Source organism: Morus notabilis, unplaced genomic scaffold (genome assembly GCF_000414095.1).
Source record: "Morus notabilis unplaced genomic scaffold, ASM41409v2 Scaffold352, whole genome shotgun sequence".
Classification (NCBI taxonomy): domain Eukaryota; kingdom Viridiplantae; phylum Streptophyta; class Magnoliopsida; order Rosales; family Moraceae; genus Morus; species Morus notabilis.
Genome location: NW_010367325.1, coordinates 324,967 through 350,257, shown reverse-complemented (window position 1 = coordinate 350,257; position 25,291 = coordinate 324,967). Strand labels below are relative to the sequence as shown.

The 25,291-nt window shown below is 39.1% G+C and overlaps 1 protein-coding gene across 2 annotated transcripts in view; it reads right to left on the bottom strand.

Moving 5' to 3' along the window:
- The window catches only part of LOC21399154 (eIF-2-alpha kinase GCN2), a 56,643-nt gene extending 32,132 nt beyond the window's left edge, over positions 1–24,511 (bottom strand). For both annotated transcript variants that reach the window (XM_024174916.1, XM_024174917.1), the window contains exons 1-12: positions 24,276–24,511; positions 23,794–23,862; positions 23,649–23,708; positions 23,476–23,581; positions 22,386–22,490; positions 9,098–9,514; positions 4,504–4,626; positions 3,675–3,761; positions 3,467–3,553; positions 3,266–3,377; positions 907–1,024; positions 236–290 (exon numbers count right to left, since the gene is read on the bottom strand). In XM_024174916.1, the coding sequence (XP_024030684.1) occupies positions 236–290; positions 907–1,024; positions 3,266–3,377; positions 3,467–3,553; positions 3,675–3,761; positions 4,504–4,626; positions 9,098–9,514; positions 22,386–22,490; positions 23,476–23,581; positions 23,649–23,708; positions 23,794–23,862; positions 24,276–24,412 (1,476 nt within the window). In that variant the 5' untranslated portion in view covers positions 24,413–24,511. The remainder of the gene's footprint in view (positions 1–235; positions 291–906; positions 1,025–3,265; positions 3,378–3,466; positions 3,554–3,674; positions 3,762–4,503; positions 4,627–9,097; positions 9,515–22,385; positions 22,491–23,475; positions 23,582–23,648; positions 23,709–23,793; positions 23,863–24,275) is intronic.
- Positions 24,512–25,291: the final 780 nt, after the last annotated feature.

The window sequence follows — 25,291 nt, the reverse complement described above, 5'->3', positions numbered from 1 at the left end:
AACAAAAACTCAAGGAGATAGAATATTGTTTAAAATCACACTAAGCAAAAATTAAGAAATATATATATTTCGTCGTTATGCATTTATGATGAAACAAATTAAAACACATGAAAATGTGCATCTCGTCAAAACCACAAAACATGATCATGAATATTAAAGGAGAAAATCAGCAATGAAAGAAACCACGGGGGGTGGGGGGAACAGAAGCAGTGAAAGAAACAAGAAACCACATTACCTGATAGTACCGGACAACATGTTGATGCTGCAAACGTGACAGTGTTGCTACTTCCCTAAGTACCTCACCAACAGTAATAAACAAAATTCAAACGATATCTTGAAGGGAGAAAATTTGATCAAAGAAAACAAGCTCAACTACTCCAAATTACAGAGTAGAGAGGAAAGGGGAAAAAATTAAATATGAAAAACAAGCAAATAAAAACAGAAGCAAAAGCAAAAATAGTATATGCATGAAGGTTATAGAAACCCTTGAAGATCTGAAAAACAATATCCACACATTCCTTATTAAAATTGCAAGTTTCTTGACAGTAATGGCACTCCGACAGAATTTACCCCCACCGAAAAGGAAAATGTATGGCAACGAATTCTGATTATAGTTATTTACTAGACCACGAACGGATAGACATACATAAATAGTTAATTATTGTAATTGTTTTATGTTTTGTTTTCCTTTTAACTTTTTTATTGTTGGTCATGAAAGTTGTCTTAAAACCATTAAAGAGATAAAAAATAAAACACAGCAACGTAATTTAACTGAAATGACAAAACTTGAAAGGACCACAAAACTCAAGGTAAGAACTTCGAGTGTTTTATTTTGGAAAAAAAAAAAAATGTGGACTAATTACTCCTAATTTTCACAATAGATTGCAGCATAACATACAAATATACCTCAATATCCGGTCATTAAGAGGCAGGCTTTTATCTTTGAGGCGAATTTTCTTCACTGCATACTGTCTTCCATCTATTTTGTTTTTACACAGCACAACGTGGCCAAAACCACCATGACCTGTTATAAAATGTTAAGATTCCAAGTACAAATTTAGGCAGAGTCAAACCAGTTCTGAGATCAAACAAAATTCAAATTTCATGTCAGAATGAAACAAAACCTCTATGCCATAAGAGGAAATAGAATCTATAAATGGTAAAGGGGAAGTGGGAAGGAGCATCAAAGAGGAGAAAAAACACGTCACGAACACTTAAAAAAAAGCCAGACACGAAAAGGCTGAAAAAATTTCTTCTAAAGTTTTAATACACCACACTCACACATATATAGATGAAATCCTAACAAATATTATATATTTCAAAGCAAAAACAATGTACACAAAACCTCCGAGTCAACTGGCCATCCTCTTCATCATTAAAGTGGTGCAAACCAATTAAATAGAAGTTAAGAAAATATACCAAATTATCTTATTACTCCCTAAGAGCAACTAGCAAACGATCCATCATTTCAACATCTTTTCCACAAATCTAACACAGTCCTGTCACTTTTACACCCTGATCCACAACAGCCTTTTTCAAAACTGAAGCTCAAGTCCCTTCAATACTAAGAGCTTTTACTCTCTTTTTTTTATTTTTTTTTATTTTTTAAGGGAGCTTTAACTCTTTGTTAGCCTCCACAAAAAAAAAAAAAAAAAAAAAAAAAAAAAAAAAAAAAAACTTTTAAGATGAGCACTGTATATATCAAGAAATACCCAACTATACCTATATCCTAATTCTATCAACTAAATTTCCGAAGAGGGAGAAAATCATTTTAGTACACTTTATTATATCAAGGTATCCTATGTTTTTTTATAACATTAAATAAGTATCTAGTTTTAAAAAACATCTTTTAGCTGCCCCAGGGTCGTTTTTTAGGACATAAAGTGTTCAAGTTACTCTTCTAATTAATAAATTAGAAACTGAAAATTTCGCGTTTTATAAAACATTTTAAAATATTCTAAACAAATAAAACTTTAATATTTTAAAACTCTTTTCTTAGAAGAAAAACCCATTTCACTTATAGAAAATCAATTACAAGGAAAAAGGATGAGATATCCTTGAAAAAAAACGAGAAAAAATGACTGAATTAAATTAATGGCCCATGCAGGTCACGAACATTTTAAAACATTTCAAAACAAAATTTTAAAATGTTAAAGTTTTATTGATACTCTAAAAATGTTTTATAAAACTTAATTCCAAGCGAAATTTTTAGTTTCTATCAATTAATTTGAAGGGTAATTTGACATTTTCTTTATAAGAGAGAACAAGTTTATTGATAAAGGGTAATTTGGACATTTTCACGTCTCAAAATAAGAACATAAAGATATTTTTAAAACTTGAAGATACCAATTTAATAATAGGTCATGTATCAATATCCATTGTACATATTTATTATCCATAGCAAACAAGTAGAGGCAATATATTGTAAAAACTACTACCTTATTTGAGTCTCAATTGACAAATCCTTCTCGAAAGAAAATACAAAATGAAGATAAAGCCTAAGTTTCTAATTTTGTTTGATTCTCTTTGTATTGAGGAAAACTCTTCCTCCTTTTTCTCCATGTTCTTTGTTTCTCAATCAATAAATTTCCTTGTTTCTTTTAAATATATATATATATATATATGTGTATGTGTGTGTGTGTATATATATATATATAACCTTTTTTATGATGAAACAAATTATGTATACTTCAGCCTGTTACGAGCTATAAATTCAAATTATCCTGGTGACAAACACACAAAGGACTGGCACTGTAGTTTTCACCGACATTCACATTGATGCAAAACCCAGAGTGAAAGCATTGCAACACAGTAATGCGATCTAGGTACATTGCAGCTATTAAACATGGAACGAAGCATATAAGACCCAGTTTGGGATTATTGTGTAATACCATCATAGCATCATTATGAAGTTTGCTCTTCCTAACTAAATTCCTACCCTTTTTTTTCCACCATCAACTTTCAATATTTATGGAAATTATACCAACACATAAAAAAAATGCCTAAGCTACCTTTCTGTTTTGCGAGGAAAACCTACTAGCACAAAGTGTAAGTAACTATCAAACAAATTAGCTTTACACACACGTGACCGCACACAAGCACAGATACACATACACACACATCAATTATCAATTAGTTTCATCAAATCTATTCATCATTTAGCTTATATCTTGAGTGTACAGATATATACATACAGAGAGAGACAGAGATGATGACTAAAACTATGTAAAGCAAAAAGAAAAATTAAATGTGTATTTTCTTTTACCAAGGGACTGTAATTCCTCAAAGTCATTCAGATACCGAGAGTTTGGGAGAGATGTACGTGGCCCTTCAATATCAGAAGTGTATTTCCAAAACTCGGATAATTTTGATGAAACCTGGATAAAATTAATTACAAAATTTAACAATATAATGAAAACTAGAAACCAAGGTTAAATAACAAAAGATTATAAAACAGGAAGCACACCATATATTGTCGGAAAGCATTATCAAATGTTCTATTAAAAACTGTAGATGCTTCAGAAGCTAACTCCTTAGCCTGTTCTGAAAAGATCTGTAAACCAAATTAACATACATCAAAATCTAAACAAAACTTGAGATCAAATCTAGAGGTTTTAGACTAGCTAACATCGTATCTTGGAAAAACATGGACGTGACGAGGTGAAATTCCATACCCCCAAATTGTACAGTTCGGTTGAGATTTGTTGCATAGCATTAGATAATGCTACATTAGAAGTGCAAGCAAGGCGAAGCAAATGAACCTAACAACAAGGGAAGCAACTGTTAGATTACCAATCTATCCCAAAAGCTTAAGCTATTAGGAAGTGAGCCAACAATAGCTTTAGATTCTAATACTCCCCCTCACATGTAGGCCGGACAATGAGCAAAAGTGTGGCTAAATATTGACTAAAAAGCCCTAAATGTGAATATTTAATTATAAACCTAAAACATATTAAAGGCCCAAGAAACAATGACAATATTAGATGGTGCAATTACATGAGTTTGAACCCAAGAACTCCTGCCCTTTTCCTTTTTTTTGAAAAAAAAAAACACTTTTGTATTGACAAAATCAAGTTCGAAGAGGCTGAGGCATCCTCAAGAGAGAAGGGGAAAAAAAAAACCTAAAACTAAACTAAAACGAAAATAAAAATATGACATCATTCCAATTCAAGACAGTCAATGAAAAGGGCAAATCTTTGCAAATCTTGTATGTCGAATCCAGTACTAAAAGTTTTCTGTTTTCCAGGAACTGATGCTATGATACAATTTCAGATTACAAATCCATCCCAAAAAGCTTGGAGTTTTTTTGTATATACATAAGAAACAAACAGACTTCATTTATCAACAATTTGTTACAAATGAAGATAAAGGATTGATGAGGAATCCATCCAAAAAACTTAAGCTATTAACAAGTAGACGCACTTTAGTTTTATGTCCTAACAGCAACATTTAAGACAATTTTACTAAATGCATGAAAAAGAAGAAAAAAGTGATAGGATTTACCATAATCAAATCCTTTTGAGAAGTTTGGGGTACTCGTTCATGAGACAAGGATGCAGAGGACAACGAGTTTGAACATTCACTTCCCTTATCATCCTCTTCAATATGCTCCACGAGAGAAAAATCCTATGAGCACAAAAATATTTATAGCTGTGATATACTCTCCAACTTTATTAGTATTTTTCAAATGAGACTAGCCAGAAGACCAAAATGAAATGGAAGATGTCGAAATAAAAATTTCATGTTGGTCAATTTTCTATCTGTACTGTAGAGCCTTGTGAAATAATTCATCATCTTGTTGAAAGATGATTCTTCATGCATATATACATGCATGGACATATATCCTATAGCATTGTGGTATGCATCATTACACTGATGCATCATTATTGTTGGGCATTACGAATCCTCTCTTTGCAGGAATCTACACTCTACGAGTTGGAGAAGCCCTACTCAGCCTAGGAGTCCAAAATGTGTAAAGTACTCCTATATACCAACATGAGAAGTGAATAATAGCTTCATACTTTAATGATATGGACAATGATTTGTGAGTTTGGCCTACTAAAGAGAATACTTTGAGTAAAAAAACACTCAAAGTATAAACGTGCAGTTTTCGAGAAGGCTTTGGATATTGCTGATATTTTTGACAAAGCCAAATTTTTAGCTTCTTAATGGGCTTTGTAACACGAAGTTTTCAAGGGTTCTCCGTTTTCTTTGATTGTTTTGAATTGGAAAGATGTGATAGGAACATGAATCCCTAGTTTTATCTGATTGAATTTTTGTTTTGCTCTGCTTTCCTTGTATTTTGAGGATACCTTAACCTCTTGTAACCGCTACTGACAATTATCATTAAAGGCAATCTATTATTTAAAAAAAAAAAAGATAATACTTTGAGTAGTGTCCCATGAAGTCATGAAGTTTGAATTGACTAAACAACGTTAAATTTTGGGACTTGTCTCTCTTCGTTTCTTAATTTTTCTTTTACTGTTGGACAGTATTTAGTGTTTGAACACGCTTTTAATAAAATTATAAGACCATCGAAAATCAATAATTATGAGGAGCAAAAAAGGTGTCTAAAGAGTTTTTTTTTTTTTTTTTTTTTTTTGCCACAAAAATAAGCTACCCGCTTGTATTTTTTCACTAAGAACAAGAATAAATAAGTTTTCCGGAGTGAGAAGTTTATTCACTTCATCCACTAATTAGATAAAGGAACTGCTATTACATCAACTATTTGTTTGTCCCTCAAGTTCAACCTATCTAATTCTATGCACATCAGCCTCAGGGTTAAGTTCTTAGATTTTGATCCTTGCACGCTTTAAATCCTTTACCCCCACATCTTTCCAGAAAAATACACACACATACACGTACCAAAAACTACGGTTATATGTATACATATGCATTAATGAATGAAATGCTCAAAGAATGTCACATTTTGATAATAAAAAAGATGATCCAAGCAAGACAGAGAAACAAACAGAGAAAATAGGAGAGGAAACATGAAAGGAAGAGATTTGGAGGGAAAAAAATTGGCATGGGTCTTTCCATTTATCAATATCAATGCATAAAACTTAATACAAAGAACCAATATAAAAAATAAAAAGTTAAATCCATGAATAGTCCCATAACATTTTTCTCTCTCTAGAATCAGTCCTTATAGTCAATTTTGTCTCATGAATAATCCTTGAACTCAAAAAGTATCTCATAAATGGTCCCTGTTAAATTTTAGGGGGAAACCATTAACTTTGTCTCATTAATAGTCCCTAAATTATCTTCTCTCTTTCAAAATAATCCCTATGTTAAAAGTTGTACTAAATTTAATCCTTAAACTAAAAAAAAATTCCAAAATTAGTTCAGTTTTTAAATAAATAGATGGAAAACATAAATGTGAAAAGTTGTACCAAGTCTAGTTCCTAAAATAAAAAAGAGTACTAAAATTAGTGTTTTTTTTTTTTTTTGCTACAACTTTTTTATATCTATTTATTCACATATGTAACTTTGATACTTTTTTTGAGTGATTATATTTGCCCGACCATATTAATAAATGTTCCCATATCATTATTATCTAATAATAATCACTTTAAAAACGTATACTTTTATAAATATCTTTGTATTATACCCATTTTAACTCTTTAATCTCTAATCTGTCACTTTATTTTTTTTTTTTTTATTCTCTTAGTAAAATACAAATTTCTATAAAAAAATAAAATTAAAAACAAATTTAATTCAAAAAAAATGTTGAAACCAGCACATTCAAAATTCAACCAAGAAGACAATACTCATACATATCTTACCCATTCGTTATAATCCTTCAACACCAAATTAAGGGAACAAGGTTCCCTAAAAAAAAAGAATAAACGTAATTAACTACTGCAAACCACAATCCACAATACAACAAAGTGTAACCTAGGATTATTGTATAACACTATTTTACTATAACAAAAAAAATAAAAAATATTATTGTTTATGTCAGGTTATTAGAAATTTAATGGATGTTATAGAATCACTCTTTTTTTTTTAGTTTAGGGACTACATTTTGTTAAAGTATAAAACTATTGTTGGCCCACCTCCTAACAGCTTAAGCTTTTGGGATGGATTGGTAAACTAACATGGTATCAGAGCGAGAGGTCCTGAGTTCAAACCCCTGTAATTGCACTCTTTATCCCCATTTAAATTATCATCATGTGTTGAGTCTTTAATATATCTCGGGCTCAAATATTCACGTGTTGAGCTTTCCAATTAATTTACCCACACGATTGCTGATACATTAGATTTGTGCTTATCTTTTAATACTTCTAATTGAGTGTTTTGTTAGTTTTAGAGTGCTTTTAGTAGTTAATTTATGTATTTTTAGTTGATTTTACAGATTAGCATCATTTGGAGTTCGTAGGTGAGTGTTAAGAGTAATTTTTTAAGCTAAATTAAGATTGGAGAGCCTCGGCCTTGAAAGATGGCGCTTAGGCCTTGAAATGGTTCATTTGCAGTACAAAAACCCGAGAGAAGAGAGCCTAGGCTTTGTACAATGGAGCCATGGCGCCAAATTATGCAATGAAGCAATTTTCCGCCCAGGGCCGCGGCGCCCAAATAGTAGGGCCGCGGCTCTACTTCAAAGCATTGTGTGGATAGGCTATTTTTCAGGCCAGGGCCGCAGCGCAACTTCGAAAATTTTGCTGACTTGAGTTCATTTGAGTTCCAAAAATTTACAAAAATGCCACTATGATTCCAAACACTATAAATAGGATTTTAGGGTTATTTTCTAGGATCTTTTGGCTAAGAAAAGAATGAGAGAAGACGACTCTACGAAGGAGAAGAGAATTCGTTCAAGAACGGAGTTCAACTTTGAATTCGCCAAACAGTTTTATTCTTTCCTGAATTTCTTATGTTAATTATTATTGTTTTTATGTTTTCTTTTTCAATTATGTTCTAATTTTCTTTTGCTAGGGCTATGAGATTACCAATTCTATTTTAATTTCATTTCATTTATTTTTGCTTTCAATAAATTAATTCACTAAGAATTTATTGTTCATGGTTGTTATTTCTTTCTCTATGCTTAATGCTTTCAATTATCTGGCCAATATTTGAATTGTTTTGGAGACCTAGATTGAAACCCCAGAAGGAGAGTTTTAGGAATAGCTTCTTGTGAGAGAAATTGTAAGGTGCATGCGATATCTAGCGATAGTAACATGACTTGCGTGAACAATTAAGAGAACCATAAACCGTAATGAATTTCTAGGGTGGTGGAATTCACATCGAGAGATAGTGGGTTTACATGCTAGGAATGTATTTGATAGCATCCCCAGAAGGACTATTAAATAATTTGGGGTTACTCGTTCTAACACATAAATAATAGGCGATGTTAGTAAGAATAATGAATTAAAGAAGATTAGATTTGGTGAAATCAATTGCCCTATTCTTTAATTTGTTTGAGTCTTTTATTTATTTTAGTTTTATTTATTTGAGTTTTTATTTGTATTTTGCTCTTACTATTTTTCTATTTTATTTTAGGTTGTTCAAATAATTTTAGAGTTAACCAATTTCGGTACTTAATTAAAGTTAACACAATCCTCGTGGGAACGATACTCTATTCACTACTTTATTACTTATATGCGACATTGTGCACTTGCAATTTTCACATCAATTGCCCATTGTCCAGCCCACACGTGAGAGGGAGTGTTAAAGTATAAAACTATTGTTGGCCCACCTCCTAACAGCTTAAGCTTTTGAGATAGATTGGTAAACTAACACATTTGCTACAACTTCTCATATTTAATGTTTTTTTAGTTCTATTTATTAGTACACCAACTCATTTTGTCATTTTTTTTAGGTTTAGGGAATAAATTTAGTACAACTTTTAACATAAAAAGAGAGAAGATAGTTCAAGGACCTTTTATGAGACAAAGTTAACAGTTTCTATCCAAAATTTAATAGATGGACAATTTATGAGAGACTTATTGAGTTCAGGGACTACTTATGAGACAAAATTGACTACAGGGACTAATTTTGGAGAGAGAAAAAAGTTCAGATAGTATACATGAATTGAATTCTAAAATAGATAGACCTAAGTAAAGCATTCGAACATAAAGAATGAATCCAAACTACTTACCTCTTCCCCACCTGTGCTACTATTTCCAACTGATTTCTCCACTGATGATGTACTTGAATTAGAAGAAGATAAGTTTTTATCACCTTCTTCACTCTCTTCTTCAAGTGTACGTAATTTGGTCATAGGGGAAAGTAATGAATCTTTTCTTGTTTCTTGGAAAACCAATGGTCCCACATAGTTCTGAAGGTGCTTTTCCTCAACCTTATTTTTAGTTTTTGGACCATCCACTGTACGGGCAGGAACTGAAGTCTTTATTACACTGTTCTCATCCAATCCAAAACCCCAATTCCAGGACTCTCCAGAGCCGCTGAAAAGGTCAACGAAACCATACACAAAAGGTCCGCCCAGATTACTTGTTGAAATGGCATTATCCTGATAAAGCAATTTACTACCGCTATCCATACTTGAAGATAAGACCTTCAAAAAAAAAAGAATATGAAAAATAAACATAATAAAAATAATATTTGACTAAATGAAATAAAATCTCTCATAAGAACACATTGTATAAAAATGCAAGATAGATAATCAATATAACAGTAGAGGATAAGCTATCCTCCGAAGTTAAGATATAATAACCATTAGCAAAATAATGAGCAAACAGTAGCATGAGAGAACATTGATAAGCAGAAAAGGAGCAGAAGTCACAATGTTTCACCATATTGGCACATTCATATCCCACTTTAGGGGTAATCCTACCATTTCAGCCAGATGTCTGGTATCTCTTAAAATTTAGAAAATTACCAATGATTCCAAGATTTTGACTCCTAACAGTTATGGGGCACAATCTTTGGTTCCTCGCTACATTGATTTCAGTACTGGATTAAAATCCACAATTAATACTCTAAAACCTATCGGCCTCTTCGACTATAAAGTTTAAGATTTTTCTTTTCTTTCCAGATTTAAATGCCACTTTGATCTCACAAAATTAGTAAGTTTCGGGTACAAGGTCAAGTTTTCAAAAAACAAAACAAAATAATGATAACGACAACAACAACAACAACAATAACATTTAATGATGGTGGTGGTGGTTGTGATGACAACGACGATGATGATGATCGTAAAGGCTACAAGGATATGCCTTCTTTATTAAAAGAATCCTTTTACTCTAATTAATTCAATTGTGAAGAAGAACGGATGAGATGTCCTCAAAAAGCATAAAATTGAAACAGAGTAAACAAAATATAAAGATATGCTTTAGAAAAAAAAAAAGCACACACACACACACAAAAAGATTCTCTTATTGATGATCAAAAATTGTGTCCAATATTAGTGAGGACGAGCTATCCTCCAAGAATCAATGCTAAACTTATTTTAAAAAAGAAGCCCAATTCCTATATTATCTTTTAACTACCTAAATAAATAAATAAAACAACTTCTAGATTCCTTCTCTCAATGGACCCAAAGACCTACTGTTGGGATCCTAGGAGTTTTTCTAAGATCGAAGCAACCAAGTGATATTTTCTGAATCCAAACTCAACGTTTTTATTACTTTCCAATGGCAATTACACTCGAGGCTCAGATTTAGCCTCGAAATCCAAGATGGAAGAAGAAGAAGAACTAACAGAAGGAAAACAAGGAAAACAGGAAAAATAAGATATTGAAGGATTTTCGAGTAATCCTCAGACTCCCTAGAAGTTGCTCATCACCCCTCCCTTCCCACGATCTCCCCTCATATCCCCTTCGCTCTAACCGTCTGTTCCCGGTTCCCCAAGCTGGCCTCCCACTCCTATCCGCTGACCCACTTCATTTAACCCTGGGCCTGGGTCCACTTCAATCAGTTGTGGGCCTGGACCTGAGTTCACTTCAATCGGTTGTGGGCCCTCCCCTTTTTCCTTCCTGGCCCTTTTCACATATACTTGCCTCACCGGGGGCCTAACATCACTTCCCCCTTTGAAGACAACCTTGTCCCCAATGTTGAAATCTGGAAACTGCTCCTGAAACACATCCAAGAACTCCCATGTAGCCTCCCATTCCTGCAAGCCCTTCCACTGAACCAAGATCTCAGCCACTCACTTTCCCCCCAAGGCTGTCCAACGACCCCGGATGACACTTAACGGCTCGACCTGCAGTTCCAGCTCATCCGACAGCTGAGGTGGAAGGGGCTGACACCTTGAGTCCATACCCCTGAATTGTTTGAGCTGGGAAACGTGGAAAACGGAATGTATCCTCGCGTCCCCCGGTAGCGCGAGACGGTAAGCTACTTCCCCAATTTTCTCCAAGACCTCAAAAGGACCGTAAAATCTAGGAGCAAGCTTCTCGTTTGGTTTCCTAGCCAAAGATTTGAGGCGATAAGGCCTGAGTTTGAGGAGGACTCTGTCACCCTGCTCAAATGACAGTTCCCTGTGGTGCACATCGGCAAATTTCTTCATACGTTGCTGCGCCCCCACGAGATGCCCTTTTAAGACGTCCAAGAGCTCATTCCGCTGTTTCAACTGTTGGTTGACATCTTCCACGGCTGAAGGAGTCTTGGAACCAGTGAATGGTGGGGGGTTCCCGGCCATAGACCACTTGGAAAGGAGAGTGCTTAGCCGATGCGTTAAAATTGGTGTTGAACCAAAATTCAACCCAAGGCAAGGACTGCGACCACAAACGGGGCGTGTCACTTGCGAAACAGCGCAGGTACACCTCCAAGCACCTATTTACGACCTCTGTTTGGCCGTCCGACTCAGGGTGATATGCTGAACTACGGCTCAGTTTCGTGCCCTGCATACGGAATAGTTCGCGCCAAAAGAGACTCATAAAGAGTGGGTCTCGGTCAGTGACAATGGAGGCCGGAATGCCATGGAGCCGCACCACTTCTCGCAGAAATAATTCAACCACTTTCTTGGCTATGAAAGGATGAGATAGAGGCAGGAAATGGGCATATTTGGACAGCCTGTCCACGACGACCAGGATGGTATCTACCCCTTGGGACCGTGGCAGACCACTAATGAAGTCCATGGAGATGTCCTCCCATATCCTCGCCAGAATAGGCAGTGGCTGCAGTAAGTCGGCGGGAACCAAGGCGTCCAACTTGGAACGCTGACAAATCGGGCAGTCCGCCACGTAGTGGCATATATCCCTCTTCATGCCTCGCCAAAAAAAATTACTAGCGACACGCTTATAAGTGCGTAAGAACCCGGAGTGTCCCCCTAAAGCCGAGTCGTGGAACTCATGAAGCATCCGACGAATCCAGGGAGACTGTGGCGGTAACACCACCCTGCCGCGGTAGCATAACAAATTCTGGTGGAGTGAAAATCCAGGAACCACCCCTTCTCCCTGCTCCAATTTCCTGGTTAAAGCCGCACAGTCCTCGTCATGCAGCTGGTCTTGCCGAATCTCATCCCAATTCAAGAATTGTGGAACGGACAAGGCGGCTAGGCTTAAGTCAGTTTCTCCCTCGCGCTGAGACAAGGCGTCAGCCACTCGGTTCGCTGCCCCTTGCTTGTATTGCAACTCGAAATCGTATCCAAATAGCTTAACGGCCCAGCGTAGGTGCTCCGAGGGTAACAGCCGCTGGTCCATCAAGAACCGCAAGCTCTGCTGATCCGTGCGCACCACGAAGTGTCTCCCGAGCAAGTAATGGCGCCATTTTTGCACCGACAAGACCACCGCCATAAGTTCGCGTTCATACACCGAGCGGAACCGAGTAGTGCCTGATAGCGCCTTGCTGAAATAGGCAACCGGCCGACCCTGCTGCATCAACACTGCCCCTAGGCCCGAGCCTGAGGCGTCTGTCTCCACCACGAACGGTTTTGCAAAATCTGGCATTGCCAAAACCGGAAGGCTAGTCATGGCCTGCTGGAGTGCCACAAAGGCGGCCGTGGCGTCCTCAGTCCATTTGAACTCCCCTCGCTTGAGTAGGTCGGTCAAAGGACGAGCCAACCGCCTAAAATTTTGAACGAACCTTCTATAATAACCGGCCAGCCCCAGAAATCCCCGAACCCCACGGACGTTCTTTGGCAGGGGCCATGTCAATATTGCTTCCACCTTGGCCGGATCGGCTGCTACCCCTTGTGCTGAGATGACATGGCCTAAATATTCTAACCGCGGCTGCCCAAACGAACATTTCTTACGGTTGGCAAACAACTGCTCCTTCCTCAAAACGTCCAAAACCGTGGTAAGATGTTTTTGGTGGTCTTCCCACGTGCAGCTGTATACCAGAATGTCGTCGAAAAACACCAATACAAACCGCCGCAAGTATGGCTGGAAGACTTTGTTCATGAGGGCCTGGAAGGTCGCTGGCGCGTTGGTCATGCCAAACGGCATGACCAGAAACTCATAGTGTCCCTCGTGTGTTCGGAACGCCGTTTTCTCCACATCAAACTCCCTCACCCGAATTTGATGGTACCCTGCCCTAAGGTCTAGCTTGGAGAACACGGCAGCCCCGTGCAACTCATCCAGCAGCTCGTCGATGATGGGAATCAGAAATTTATCCGGCACCGTGAGCTGGTTGAGTGCTCGGTAGTCGACGCAAAAGCGCCAACTACCATCTTTCTTCCTGACTAAGAGAACCGGGCTTGAAAAAGGGCTACAACTTGGCCTAATAATTCCTGAGGACAACATTTCAGCGACCAATCTCTCAATCTCACTTTTCTGTGCCTGGGGATATCGGAACGGCCTAATGTTAGGTGGTTCCGCCCCTGGTTTGAGCACTATCTGGTGGTCCCTTCCCCGGTTGGGAGGTAACCCCGCAGGGGTCTCGAATACCTCAGGGAATTGAGCCAAGACCCCCTGAATGGAGTCCGGTCCCCTATCCACAGGACTGTTTTCTTCTTCCCCCACGAGGGAATATATTTCCAGCAAGGCCCCTACTACCTCCCTATGTAGTTTACGAGTTAGGGTACGAAAACTTACCGGTTTCAAGCTTAATGTCGGGTCCCCCTTAAGGCAAGTCCAGCCTTCTTCCGCTTGGAATTTCATGGTGAAATGCTGCCAATCAGCTCTAACTTCCCCCAACGTTCGTAGCCAGGTCACCCCCAATACCACCTCGGCGCACCCCAGCTCAAATGGGACAAAATCCCCGACGACCTTGTACCCCTGGATCCGCAGTTCCACTCCCTTACACAAACCTTGCTGTCGAAAACAAGCCCCGTTTCCTATTTGTATGCCATAACCACCGGTGGCTATCATCGGAATCTGCATTTCCTTCACGACCTTCTTTGACAGAAAATTATGGGAGGCGCCACTATCTACTAACACCACCACCTCTCGATTCCCTAGGGTCCCTAACAGCTTCATGGTGTTGGCGGACGAAATTCCTATCAACGAGTTCATCGACAAACCTGCCACTCCCTCAACCCCCTCGGTGCTGGGCTCCTCTTCCTGCGCCCCCTCCTCATCTCTTTCCCCGTCCTCCTCTGCCAACAATAACACCTGTAATTGCCTATTCTTACAACGGTGACCCAGACCAAATTTCTCATCGCATCGGAAACACAACCCTTTCGCCCTCCTCCGTTGAATCTCCTTGTCCGTCAGGCGTTTGAAACCTGTTCCTCCTCCTTCTGACCCCGGCGTGGTCTGTTGTGGCCAACCCCGAGGTTTTTGGAATTGGTTTTGCTCCTTTCCCTGGTTGGACTGAAGGGAGTTCCCTGGATTCCCTATGGGGGAGTAAGCTCGATCACCCGCCCCTAGGTCCTTACCCAACCCGTCCCCCCGCCAACCCCGACTCAGCCTCCCCTTACGTAACCTATCTACGGCCTCATTCCTTTCCTCGATCTGTTGGGCCAGATCCATGGTCTCCTGGAGGTTAATGGGCCGGTGAAGTTTAACCTCGGCCCGTACGTCCTCCCGAAGCCCATTAAGGAAAGCCCTCCTAAAAATGGGCTCGGGAATTCCTTGCATAGACGCAGCCAATGCTTCGAACCTGTCGCAGAATTCTATCACCGAATTGTCCTGCCGTAAGGCCATTAAACGCTCCGTTGGATCGCCGTCCTTCGCTTGGCTGAATTGGTGAAGAATTGCGGCCTTCAAATCCCGCCAATCGGGGAATGGTTCTTAGGAGTCCAGCCACTGAAACCAGCCAAGAGCCCGGCCTTCCATGCAGACCGAAGCCGCCAGAACCTTCTCCTCCTCTACGCCGTTAATGGCGAAATAGCGCTCCGCCCGAAATACCCAGCCGTACGGATCTTCCCCTTGGAAGATCGGAAGCTCGAGTCGTCTTCCCCGATGGTCCATTCTTCCGCGGCCCCTATCTGGTGAGTCCGCCCTTCCTGGTCGGTCACGATCTCGTCCTTGCTCCCGACGCGGAGGAGCTGGAATTTGGGTCTCTAACTGGCGGCCAATTATGGCCTCCAGTCGGTGAAGAGCCCCTTGGACGTCGCCAATCTGGGCCCCCAGCGCCAATACATCCTCCTGCAACTGCGGCACGTGGTCCACGACCGCCCCCATCAGCTGAATGGTTTCCCTGATCGAATCGAGGCTTCCTTCCCAGCTCGAAGCTCGTCCTGGGTGGCTTACCGTCGATGATGTATGAGCCATGGATCTTGGGCTCTGATACCAAATGTTAGGATCCTAGGAGTTTTTCTAAGATCGAAGCAACCAAGTGATATTTTCTGAATCCAAACTCAACGTTTTTATTACTTTCCAATGGCAATTACACTCGAGGCTCAGATTTAGCCTCAGAATCCAAGATGGAAGAAGACGAAGAACTAACAGAAGGAAAACAAGGAAAACAGGAAAAATAAGATATTGAAGGATTTTCGAGTAATCCTCAGACTCCCTAGAAGTTGCTCATCACTCAATTCGTGCCCCTCCCTTCCCACGATCTCCCCTCATATCCCCTTCGCTCTAACCGTCTATTCCCGGTTCCCCAAGCTGGCCTCCCACTCCTATCCGCTGACCCACTTCATTTAACCCTGGGCCTGGGTCCACTTCAATCAGTTGTGGGCCTGGGCCTGAGTTCACTTCAATCGGTTGTGGGCCCTCCCCTTTTTCCTTCCTGGCCCTTCTCACATATACTTGCCTCACCGGGGGCCTAACACCTACCCATGTTGCGCTTGTGGCTAACGAGGTGGTGAACTATCGATCTCGTGGAAAATCGGGGATTGTTTTTAAAATTGATTTCGGAAAGGTGTATGATATGTTGAATGGGATTTCTGGGATTTTGTGTTGGAAAAAAAGGGCTTTGGAGCTAAATGGAGAAGCTGGATAAACAGATGCTTGTGATTGGTGTCTTATTCGGTTATTATTAACGGTAGACCAAGGGGAAAAATTAAAGGCTCTAGGGGTATTAGACCAGGAGACCCATTATCGCCGTTCCTTTTTACTCTAGTAGCTTATGCTTTGGGTTGGACGGTGGATAAAGCGATGGACCAAGAAGTGCTAAGGCGTTTGGTTTGGATTTCTTTTTATGAGGGGGTGAGGAGGATATCATTTGGAGACTTATGGAGGTTTTAGATGTGTTTTGTTTGGTTTCAAGCCTCAAAATAAATGTGAGCAAAAGTTTGCTTTTGGGATATACAAGAAAAGGAAGTTGAAAGTGTAGAAAATCTTCTAGAAGTTAGCTATATTTATTGTAAATAGAAACCGTGTATATTGAAGTAAATTAGGGCTGATTGTTAGGAGAATATCTCTCTGATTTAGTTACCTTAGTTAGGTAGATTTTTCCTATTTTAGAGGATCTTAACATACCTCTCCTTGTTGTATATATTTTCGACCAGTGAATGAGAAAAGTAAGTAGTTTCTCTTCCAAAATATTCTACATGGTATCAGAGCCATCCACTGTGCCCTAAATCTGCCGCCGTCCCTCTCTGTGCCCTAAATCTGCCGCGTCCCTCTCTGTGCCCTATATATGCCGCCGTCCCTCCTTGTTCAGTCCATTATCGATTGTCTCAATCATGGCTGAAACAGATCAGTCCTCTTCGACCAGTATCACTTCTCCATCTGGTTCATCTCCTGCAATCACTTCGGCTATACCTGAGAGCAATCTGATTCCTGTTACCAATCATAAACTGAATGGTCACAATTATTTGCAATGGTCTCAATCTGTAATGATGTTCATCAGTGGCAAGGGTCGTGATGATTATCTCACTGGAGCAGCAGCCCCACCTGACAAGTCCGATAACCGCTACAAACTCTGGCGCTCTGAAAACAACATGGTTATGTCCTGGCTGATAAGTTCTATGACCACAGAGACTGGTGGAAATTTCCTTCTTTATTCCACGGCTTGAGATATCTGGGAGGCCGCTCGAGAGACATATTCCAGCAGTGAGAACACCTCTGAATTATTTTAGGTGGAAACTGCACTTCAAGACCTTAATCAAGGGGATACAACTGTCACCACATACTTCACCAACCTAACTCGAAACTGGCAGCAACTTGACTTGTTTGAGACCCATGACTAGAAATGTCCTGATGATGGTGCCAAATTCAGGGAAATAGTGGAGACCAAAAGGGTTTTCAAATTCCTCATGGGACTTAACAAATCCCTCGATGAAGTTCGGGGTCGAATCCTTGCCACCAAGCCTCTCCCTAGCCTTTGACAGGCTTTTTCTGAGGTTCGTAGGGAAGAAAGTCGAAGAAAAGTAATGCTGGGAAAATCAGGGGCATTGTCAACTCCCGAAGGTTCAGCCCATGTGGCTCACGGTTTGCTGCCATCACAGGAAGATGCCTCAGTCCAAGCTCATGATGCCCGCGGTCCTCCTCAACACTTGAATGACAACACGCCTCGTAGAGGGAGACCTTGGTGTGATCACTGTCGAAAACCAGGCCACACCAAGGACACCTGCTGGAAAATCCATGGAAAACCCGTGGACTGGAAGCCTAACCGTGGGTCTACTGAGCGTGAAAACCGTGGGAATGCAGCCTCAACAGAATTCACTGGTGTATCCTCTCAAGCTCCATTTACCAAGGATCAAATCGAGGTCCTTCAGATGCTAATTAGTCAAGCAAACAATCAGCCAACTCCTACTATTATTGGTACAGGAGGTACTGCTAAAAGAGGTAATATATCCATTGTTTTTGGTGCAACCAGGACACTCTCAAATACATGGATTGTTGACTTTGGCGCATCAGATCACATGATTGGAAATAAATCATTGCTCACATCATTTAGTCCATGCCGGAGTCATCTCACAGTCCGTGTAGCCGATGGATCATGCTCTAAAGTGGCTGGAATTGGCACTGTTAACCTATCTCAAAACCTTGTTCTTCATTCAATCTTACTCCTGCCTAATTTAGACTGTAATTTATTGTCAGTGAGCAAACTTACCAGTGATTTGGACTGTGTTACTAAGTTTTCTGCCAAAACTTGTGTTTTTCAGGATTCAGAATTGGGGAGGATGATTGGCAATGCTGAGCTTTGTGCAGGTCTCTATCTCCTCACTCATGATGATTCACAAAAAGAAAAACTCTGCAGCAAAGTTTGTGTCAATCCAGAGAGTCAGTTACCTAGTATGTCCTTGTCTTCGAGTCTGTCCAATAAGGATAGTGCTGTTATGATGTTGCACTATCGTCTAGGTCATCCAAATTTTTTTTATCTTAAACGACTATTTCCATCATTGTTTATCAATAAAAATTCAAAACTCTTTCATTGTGATATCTGTCAATTATCTAAACACACACGCAGTTCTTATTCACCTCAACCATACAAGTCCTCTCATCCTTTCTCACTCATACATAGTGACATACGGGGTCCCTCAAGAGTTGTAAATGTCACCGGGGCCCGCTGGTTTCTGTTATTTGTTAATGATCATACACGCTTAAGTTGGGTGTTTCTAATGAAAGACAAATCAGAAACTAGTCAGATATTCAAAACATTTCATGTCATGATCCAAAATCAATTCAAAACCAACATTCAGGTTTTCAAAACAGACAATGCCCGGGATTTCTTCAATTCTGTTCTTGGAGATTATTTGCAAACTCACGGTATTATTCAGGAAGTTGAAAGTGTAGAAAATCTTCTAGAAGTTAGCTATATTTATTGTAAATAGAAACCGTGTACATTGAAATAAATTAGGGCTGATTGTTAGGAGAATATCTCTCTGATTTAGTTACCTTAGTTAGGTAGATTTTTCCTATTTTAGAGGATCTTAACATACCTCTCCTTGCTGTATATATTTTCGACCAGTGAATGAGAAAAGTAAGAAGTTTCTCTTCCAAAATATTCTGCAGAAAGATTAGCGGGAGTTGTGGGGTGGCAGCGAGGAATCGAATTTCATGGCCATTGAGAAGTTGATGAGGGATTTTTTGTGGGGGTGGCAGTGAGGAATCGAATTCCAATCATCTTGTAGGATGGGAAGACGTGTGTAAGTTGTGACAGGATGGGGTCACTTTTTATAGATTTGTCCTGGGTGTTTTGTTTTTGGTTTACTTATATGCTGCTGATCCTGTATAGTGGGAGCTTGGTTCGGTTGAGGATAACTCTTCCTCTTCTCTCCTAGTTCTCTTTTGTTAATTTTTTTAATTTTTTAATAGTCTCATTTCTTTTCAAAAAAAAAAAAGGGAGTTGGGTGAGGTGGACCTATTATCTTGTTTGGAGGATTGATGGGTCTGGGATTTTGAGGGGTCGGGCCTATTTTCATGCAATGTTCTTTTCAGTTTTGTTTTTTTTTTTTTTTTTTTGCTATTTGAAAAGAAACTGAGATTTTATTAAAAATTTGGCAAAAAGTGAGATAGGAGCGAAGAGGAAGAGTTATCCTCAACAGAACCAAACTCCCACTATACATGACGAGTAACACTAAAGAAAACCAAAACAAACATCTAGGACATGACTAGAAAAACAGGCCCCAGCTCCTAAGGAAGTCTGAAAAAATTGGTTTCATAAACTCTGTCTCTATATACCCACAGCGACACCCAATACTTTGTTTTGTCCCAAAGAACATCTTCCTCTACCCCTTGATTCTCAAAAATTCTATTATTCCTCTCCAACCACAAACCCCAAAAAATAGCTAAAACCGCAGCCTCCACATTATCAACCCGAAGTTCTTTTCGATTCTTTAATTGATAACCAGTCTTTCTATCCCTTTAACCTTTGTCATTTTGTTTGAAAAATCTCAATTCCTACGAAAATTCAAGTTTTGGTTGGTTGCTTGCACTTTTGGTATTGATTTCACTCAGACTTATGGTATTGATTACCAAGAAACGTTTGCCCATATAGCCAAGTTTAATTCTATCTGTGTTATTGTCTCTTGCAGTTAATTCCAACTGGCCATTATACCAGTTAGACGTGAAGAATGCCTTTGTTAATGGCAATTTGGAAGAAGAGGTGTTCACGAGTCTACCTCCAGGATTTGAAAAGTTTTTTGGCCAAGACAAAGTCTGGAAACTCAAGAAGTCCTTATATGGTCTTAAACAGTCTCTAAGAGCATGGTTTGAACGCTTTGGAAAAGTTGTAAAAAAACCATGGCTATCATCAAAGCCAAGCGGACCATACCATGTTCTACAAACACTCTAAAGAGGGAAAAAATGCAATTCTAATTGTTTGTGGATGATATTATTTTGACAGGTGATGATTTTGAAGAAATGACCAAACTAATGAAAAGACTGGCAGAAGACTTCGAGATCAAAGACTTGGGGACACTAAAATACTTTCTTGGCATCGAAAAGCAGGAATTGTCATAAATCAAAGAAAGTATATCCTTGATTTACTCGATGAAACAGGCCTTATGGGATGTAAAACTATTGAAACTCCAATTGAAGCCAACTTGAAGCTTACTCCAACAAAACCAGAAGATGTGATTGAAAGGAGGAAATTTCAACGATTGGTAGGTAGATTAATCTACTTGTCACATACTCATCCTGATATAACCTTCGCCGTAAGCATGCTGAGTTAATTCATGCATTCACCGAGACAAGAGCACTTTGATGCAGCCTATAGAATTTTGAGATATCTAAAGGGGACGCCTGGTAGAGGACTAATGTTTAAAAAGGGTGACAATCTACAAGTTGAAGTCTATACAAATGTGGATTGGGTAGGAAGCACGACTGACAGACGATTAACTTCAGGATACTGCACTTTTGGTTGGAGTAAATTTGGTCACCTGGTGGAGTAAAAAACAAAATGTAGTAACAAGAAGTAGCGCCGAGACTGAATTCAGGTCTCTTGCACACGGGATTTGTGAGGTGATATGGATCAAAAGATTATTTGAGGATTTGAAGATCCCGGTTCCACTTCCCATAAAGGCTTACTGCAACAACAAGGCTGTCATTTCAATAGCTCATAACCCAGTTCTACATGATAGAACAAAGCACATTGAAGTTGACAAGCACTTCGTCAAAGAGAAAATTGAGAGTGGCCTAATCTGTGTTTCCTATGTACCAACCATTCAACAGACAGCTGATATACTTACTAAAGGACTACAGAAGAGACAGTTCGAATTCCTAGTAAGCAAGCTAGCTATGGAGGACATCTACAAGCCAGCTTGAGGGGGAGTGTTGAAAAGAAAGATATACGGTATCAATTATACCGAATATTAGGAGTAATTAGACATGATCATAGGAGATTGAGTCAAGGATCAAGTAATGAACGTGATTGAAGGAGATTGAGTCAATTAAGGGAATTAGTTGGGAAAGTTATGATTAGAGTTGATTTTGTACAGCTATTAGTTTTTTCCATAGTTATTAGTTTTCCTAAAAGAGCTTTCTTGTATTCTGTATTCTGTATTTAAGTGTACATTGTAAACCTACCAAGTAAGTGTGAATATACATACTTTTCTTCTCCATATTCGTTTATAGTGATAATTAAGGCCTTATTCATTTCACCGATTCGAGTTTTCAGTTTTAGGTTTTCTACGGGGTTGTTTGTTTTGGGGATTCGTACCCCGATTCGAATCATGGTTCATGGTTCGCTACAGTGTTTTCTCTCACAAAAATACACGTAAATCGAAAATAGTTCTAATCTCATGATTCTAATCCATGAACCAAACGTCTGCTACAGTAAAAAGTTCTCAGAAAATGTCATATCTAACTTTTTCTGCTACAGTAAAAAGCTCTCAGAAAATGTCACATCTCAACTCAAATTGAAAACTCAAATCCGCGAAGTGAACGAGGCCTTAGTATCTTAGGTGCCCACTTCATAAAACAAGCACAGGGCTACTATGTTAAACATATTGGACCTTTGAATTGTAATTAAACATATTAAGGAAAGTTTTCCTTTATTTATTACTATCTGTCTCTCCCTTATCTCTCTTGGTCCTGCACATTGGCATTAACGGAACCAACATCTAGCTGTGAGACAAAAAGAACCACAATTTACATCTACAAGTAAATTTCTTTCTAACAGAAATTTTAAGAACAAAACATATAGCATTCAAAATGCCTAAAACGATTAATGATCTGAAGCAAAATTGTAATTTTAAGAAAATCTTACAAGTTCCTGTGATTGGCCCACTGGAACAATTTCCGAGAGAAACTCTTGTGCAGCCTCCACCAAATTGAAAATCATTACACGTCCTTCTCTAGCATTAGAATTTGCCTGAAACAGAAACAGGATGATTAACAAACACAGCTACAAGCAAAATACAATGTTGATCACAGAACTAGTTGAAGATTCCACACTGAAACCTTTTCCATATTCAGAAAACATACTTCTCGATATTTATAGTTATAGTTATTCCTGAAGTTATAGCAAAGTTGGCATATCCAACATGCTGGTGACAAGCATGTATGAAGCATGTATCAAAAAAAAAACAGTAAAAAAAATCATGTATGAAGCGAAGCATCAAAAGCAAGAACAAAAGCACCAATTGTAACTTTTCCAAAAAATGGATGCTCTTTAATTGTATATATTGAACCACCCAAAAAAAATATTTTTTCTAAGTAAAGGTTCCTCAAGATAATTTAAAAGGAAAATTAACCTTTTCATAACCTCAGCAAGCATGAAATGTATGCTTGCATATTCGTCCATGGGTCAAATTGGATATGTAATTATCTGATCCTACTATACCAATTTTTTTCTAGGATATCCTACTACTACTACTGTTGTTGTTGCGGCTACTGCTGCTACCATACACAATGAAATTAATATTCAAGTCCTACTAGATCTACACCAAGTTTGATCCCATGAATAGATATACAATGCTGGAAAGTTGCTTTGTATATGACTCTCTTTGATGAAATTAACAAGAGCAATTCATACATCCACGAACAATCCTTCTTCCTTTTTCCTTTTCCCTCTAGCAACCAAGACCAGTAAAACTGGTCCATGTATGTGCCTATGTGCATCGACCTATTCGTTTTTATCATCCAAAAGCTCTCGTTTGTGCTTTGCTCTTCCTCTTTCACAAAACGCATTATATTGACAGATTACTAAATCTCTTGAATGTGAAACCTACTTGCCCAACTAAATTAGAAAATCAATAAAAATTGTAAGACAAAACCAACCTATTATAATCACTATTTCTGAGACATTACAATGGATTTCCTCATAAGACCACAACCACGTAGGACTTAACAACTACCTGATCATGTAGAAGAGATAAGAGTTTATCCGCGTCATTTTCTGATAAACCTTTCTCTGGAGTAATCTGCAACTTCGGACACTTATAAGGATACCCTGGTAGGCACCTGACAAGATAAAAACAGTTATGGGAAGTCCATTGCATAGAAATAATATAAAGAAAACTTCACCAACCTAACAAGAAGAACTGCCGAGACGTCTACATCCTCAAAACCCATGTCCTTTGAGTAAGGCCTGTTCACATTTCAGGGACTTCTTAGTCAAGACAAGAAGAGTATACCTCAAAAGCAGGTTTTATACAACTTCAAGAAACACCAACCTAAGCTTGATGAAAACTTGAGGAGGTGGGCCAGGCAGAAATTTGCAGTCTTCTTGAAATATTGCGCATCTAAACATCATGAAACGAAGAAACAATTAAGGGGATGTAGTTCTATTTGGATTATTTCTCCTGTTTGGTTTTGTTTTGATTTTTTTTTTTTTAAGAAAGGAAATACAAGAAGTATATTACTAGCATGGAAACATGTTCAAGAAGTATATTACTTCAATTTTAAACTCGAATTTCCATGCTCATCATCCAAAGAAAAAAAAAACAGAAAAATCAAACATTATACATAGATTTCACGAACATAAACCCGGAAATTCTAGGCCTATTATCAGAGCCTGATTCTTTTTCTCCGGCGAAGAATCTGATCAAGGTTATTCTCCTCCGTAAATTCACGGCCAAATTCGTTCATACAATCCAAATTCACATAACTTTTCGCCAAATTCAACAGAAAAAGGAATCATCAAGATTTGACTTACAAAGCAGTGATTTCCTCGGAAAGAAGCTCATTATCATCGGCGCTTTCGTGGGAGGCGTGGTCCTTCAATGGCGTCCTACCTTTGGTCCTCTTCCCACTCCCTCCTCCGCGCTTCTTCTTCTTCGCACTATGCCCCATTTATTGATGATTGATGATTGATTCTTCTCAATCAAATTACCAGAGCAATTCAAGAATATTTGGGTTTTGGAAATGAGAGCAAGATTGGGGTCCTTTGGGTTTTTTTTTTTTGGGTTTATAAGAAATTAATAGGAGGATTAATCATCAATCAATCAATATCATCAATATATGAGAAATGTTAATAATGTTCCTGCCAAAACAGTGCCGTTTTGATGGAAAGCTTAGAGGTGTCAAATGGGCCGGGCCGTTCATGGACGGTCCGGCCCAGCCCGTAATAGTGTCTAATTCGGCACGGCCCGGTTCGTTACTGTTACGGGCCGTGTCGGCACGGCACGTATAATGGACTAGGGCTGGGCCTCAACTTCTCAGCCCGCGGCCTAAGCACGTGGAGGCCCGTAGCACGGCCCTTATTCGGCCCGGCTCAAGCCCTTATGCGGCCCGGCCCAAGCCCACGACGGCCCACGAAGAAGCCCATTTCATTTGGTCCAGTGGGCCCTTTGCGGGCCCAATGTTCGACACGTGACGGGCCTCCCGTTTGGCCCGTCACGTGCCTCCCGTTTGGCACATGATGGGCCAAACGGGAGGCCCGTCACGTGCCGCACGTTGGACCCGCGAAGAGCCCAACGGAAAAAAACCGAATTTTAACCCAAAAATCCCCTATAAATACCCCTTAATTTCACCATAAATCTCACACAACAATTCACTCTCATCTTCTCATCTTACTCTCATTCTATCTCTCAACTTGTCTCTTTGATTTTGATTCTAAGTTTTTTTCTCGCGTTCAATCATTTTCTAGCTCTTTCATTTACAAAGTTCAATCAAGTTCTATCAATTTCCAGAAAATAGCCTCACTAAATTTCCCTGATTTCACTGCTCTTC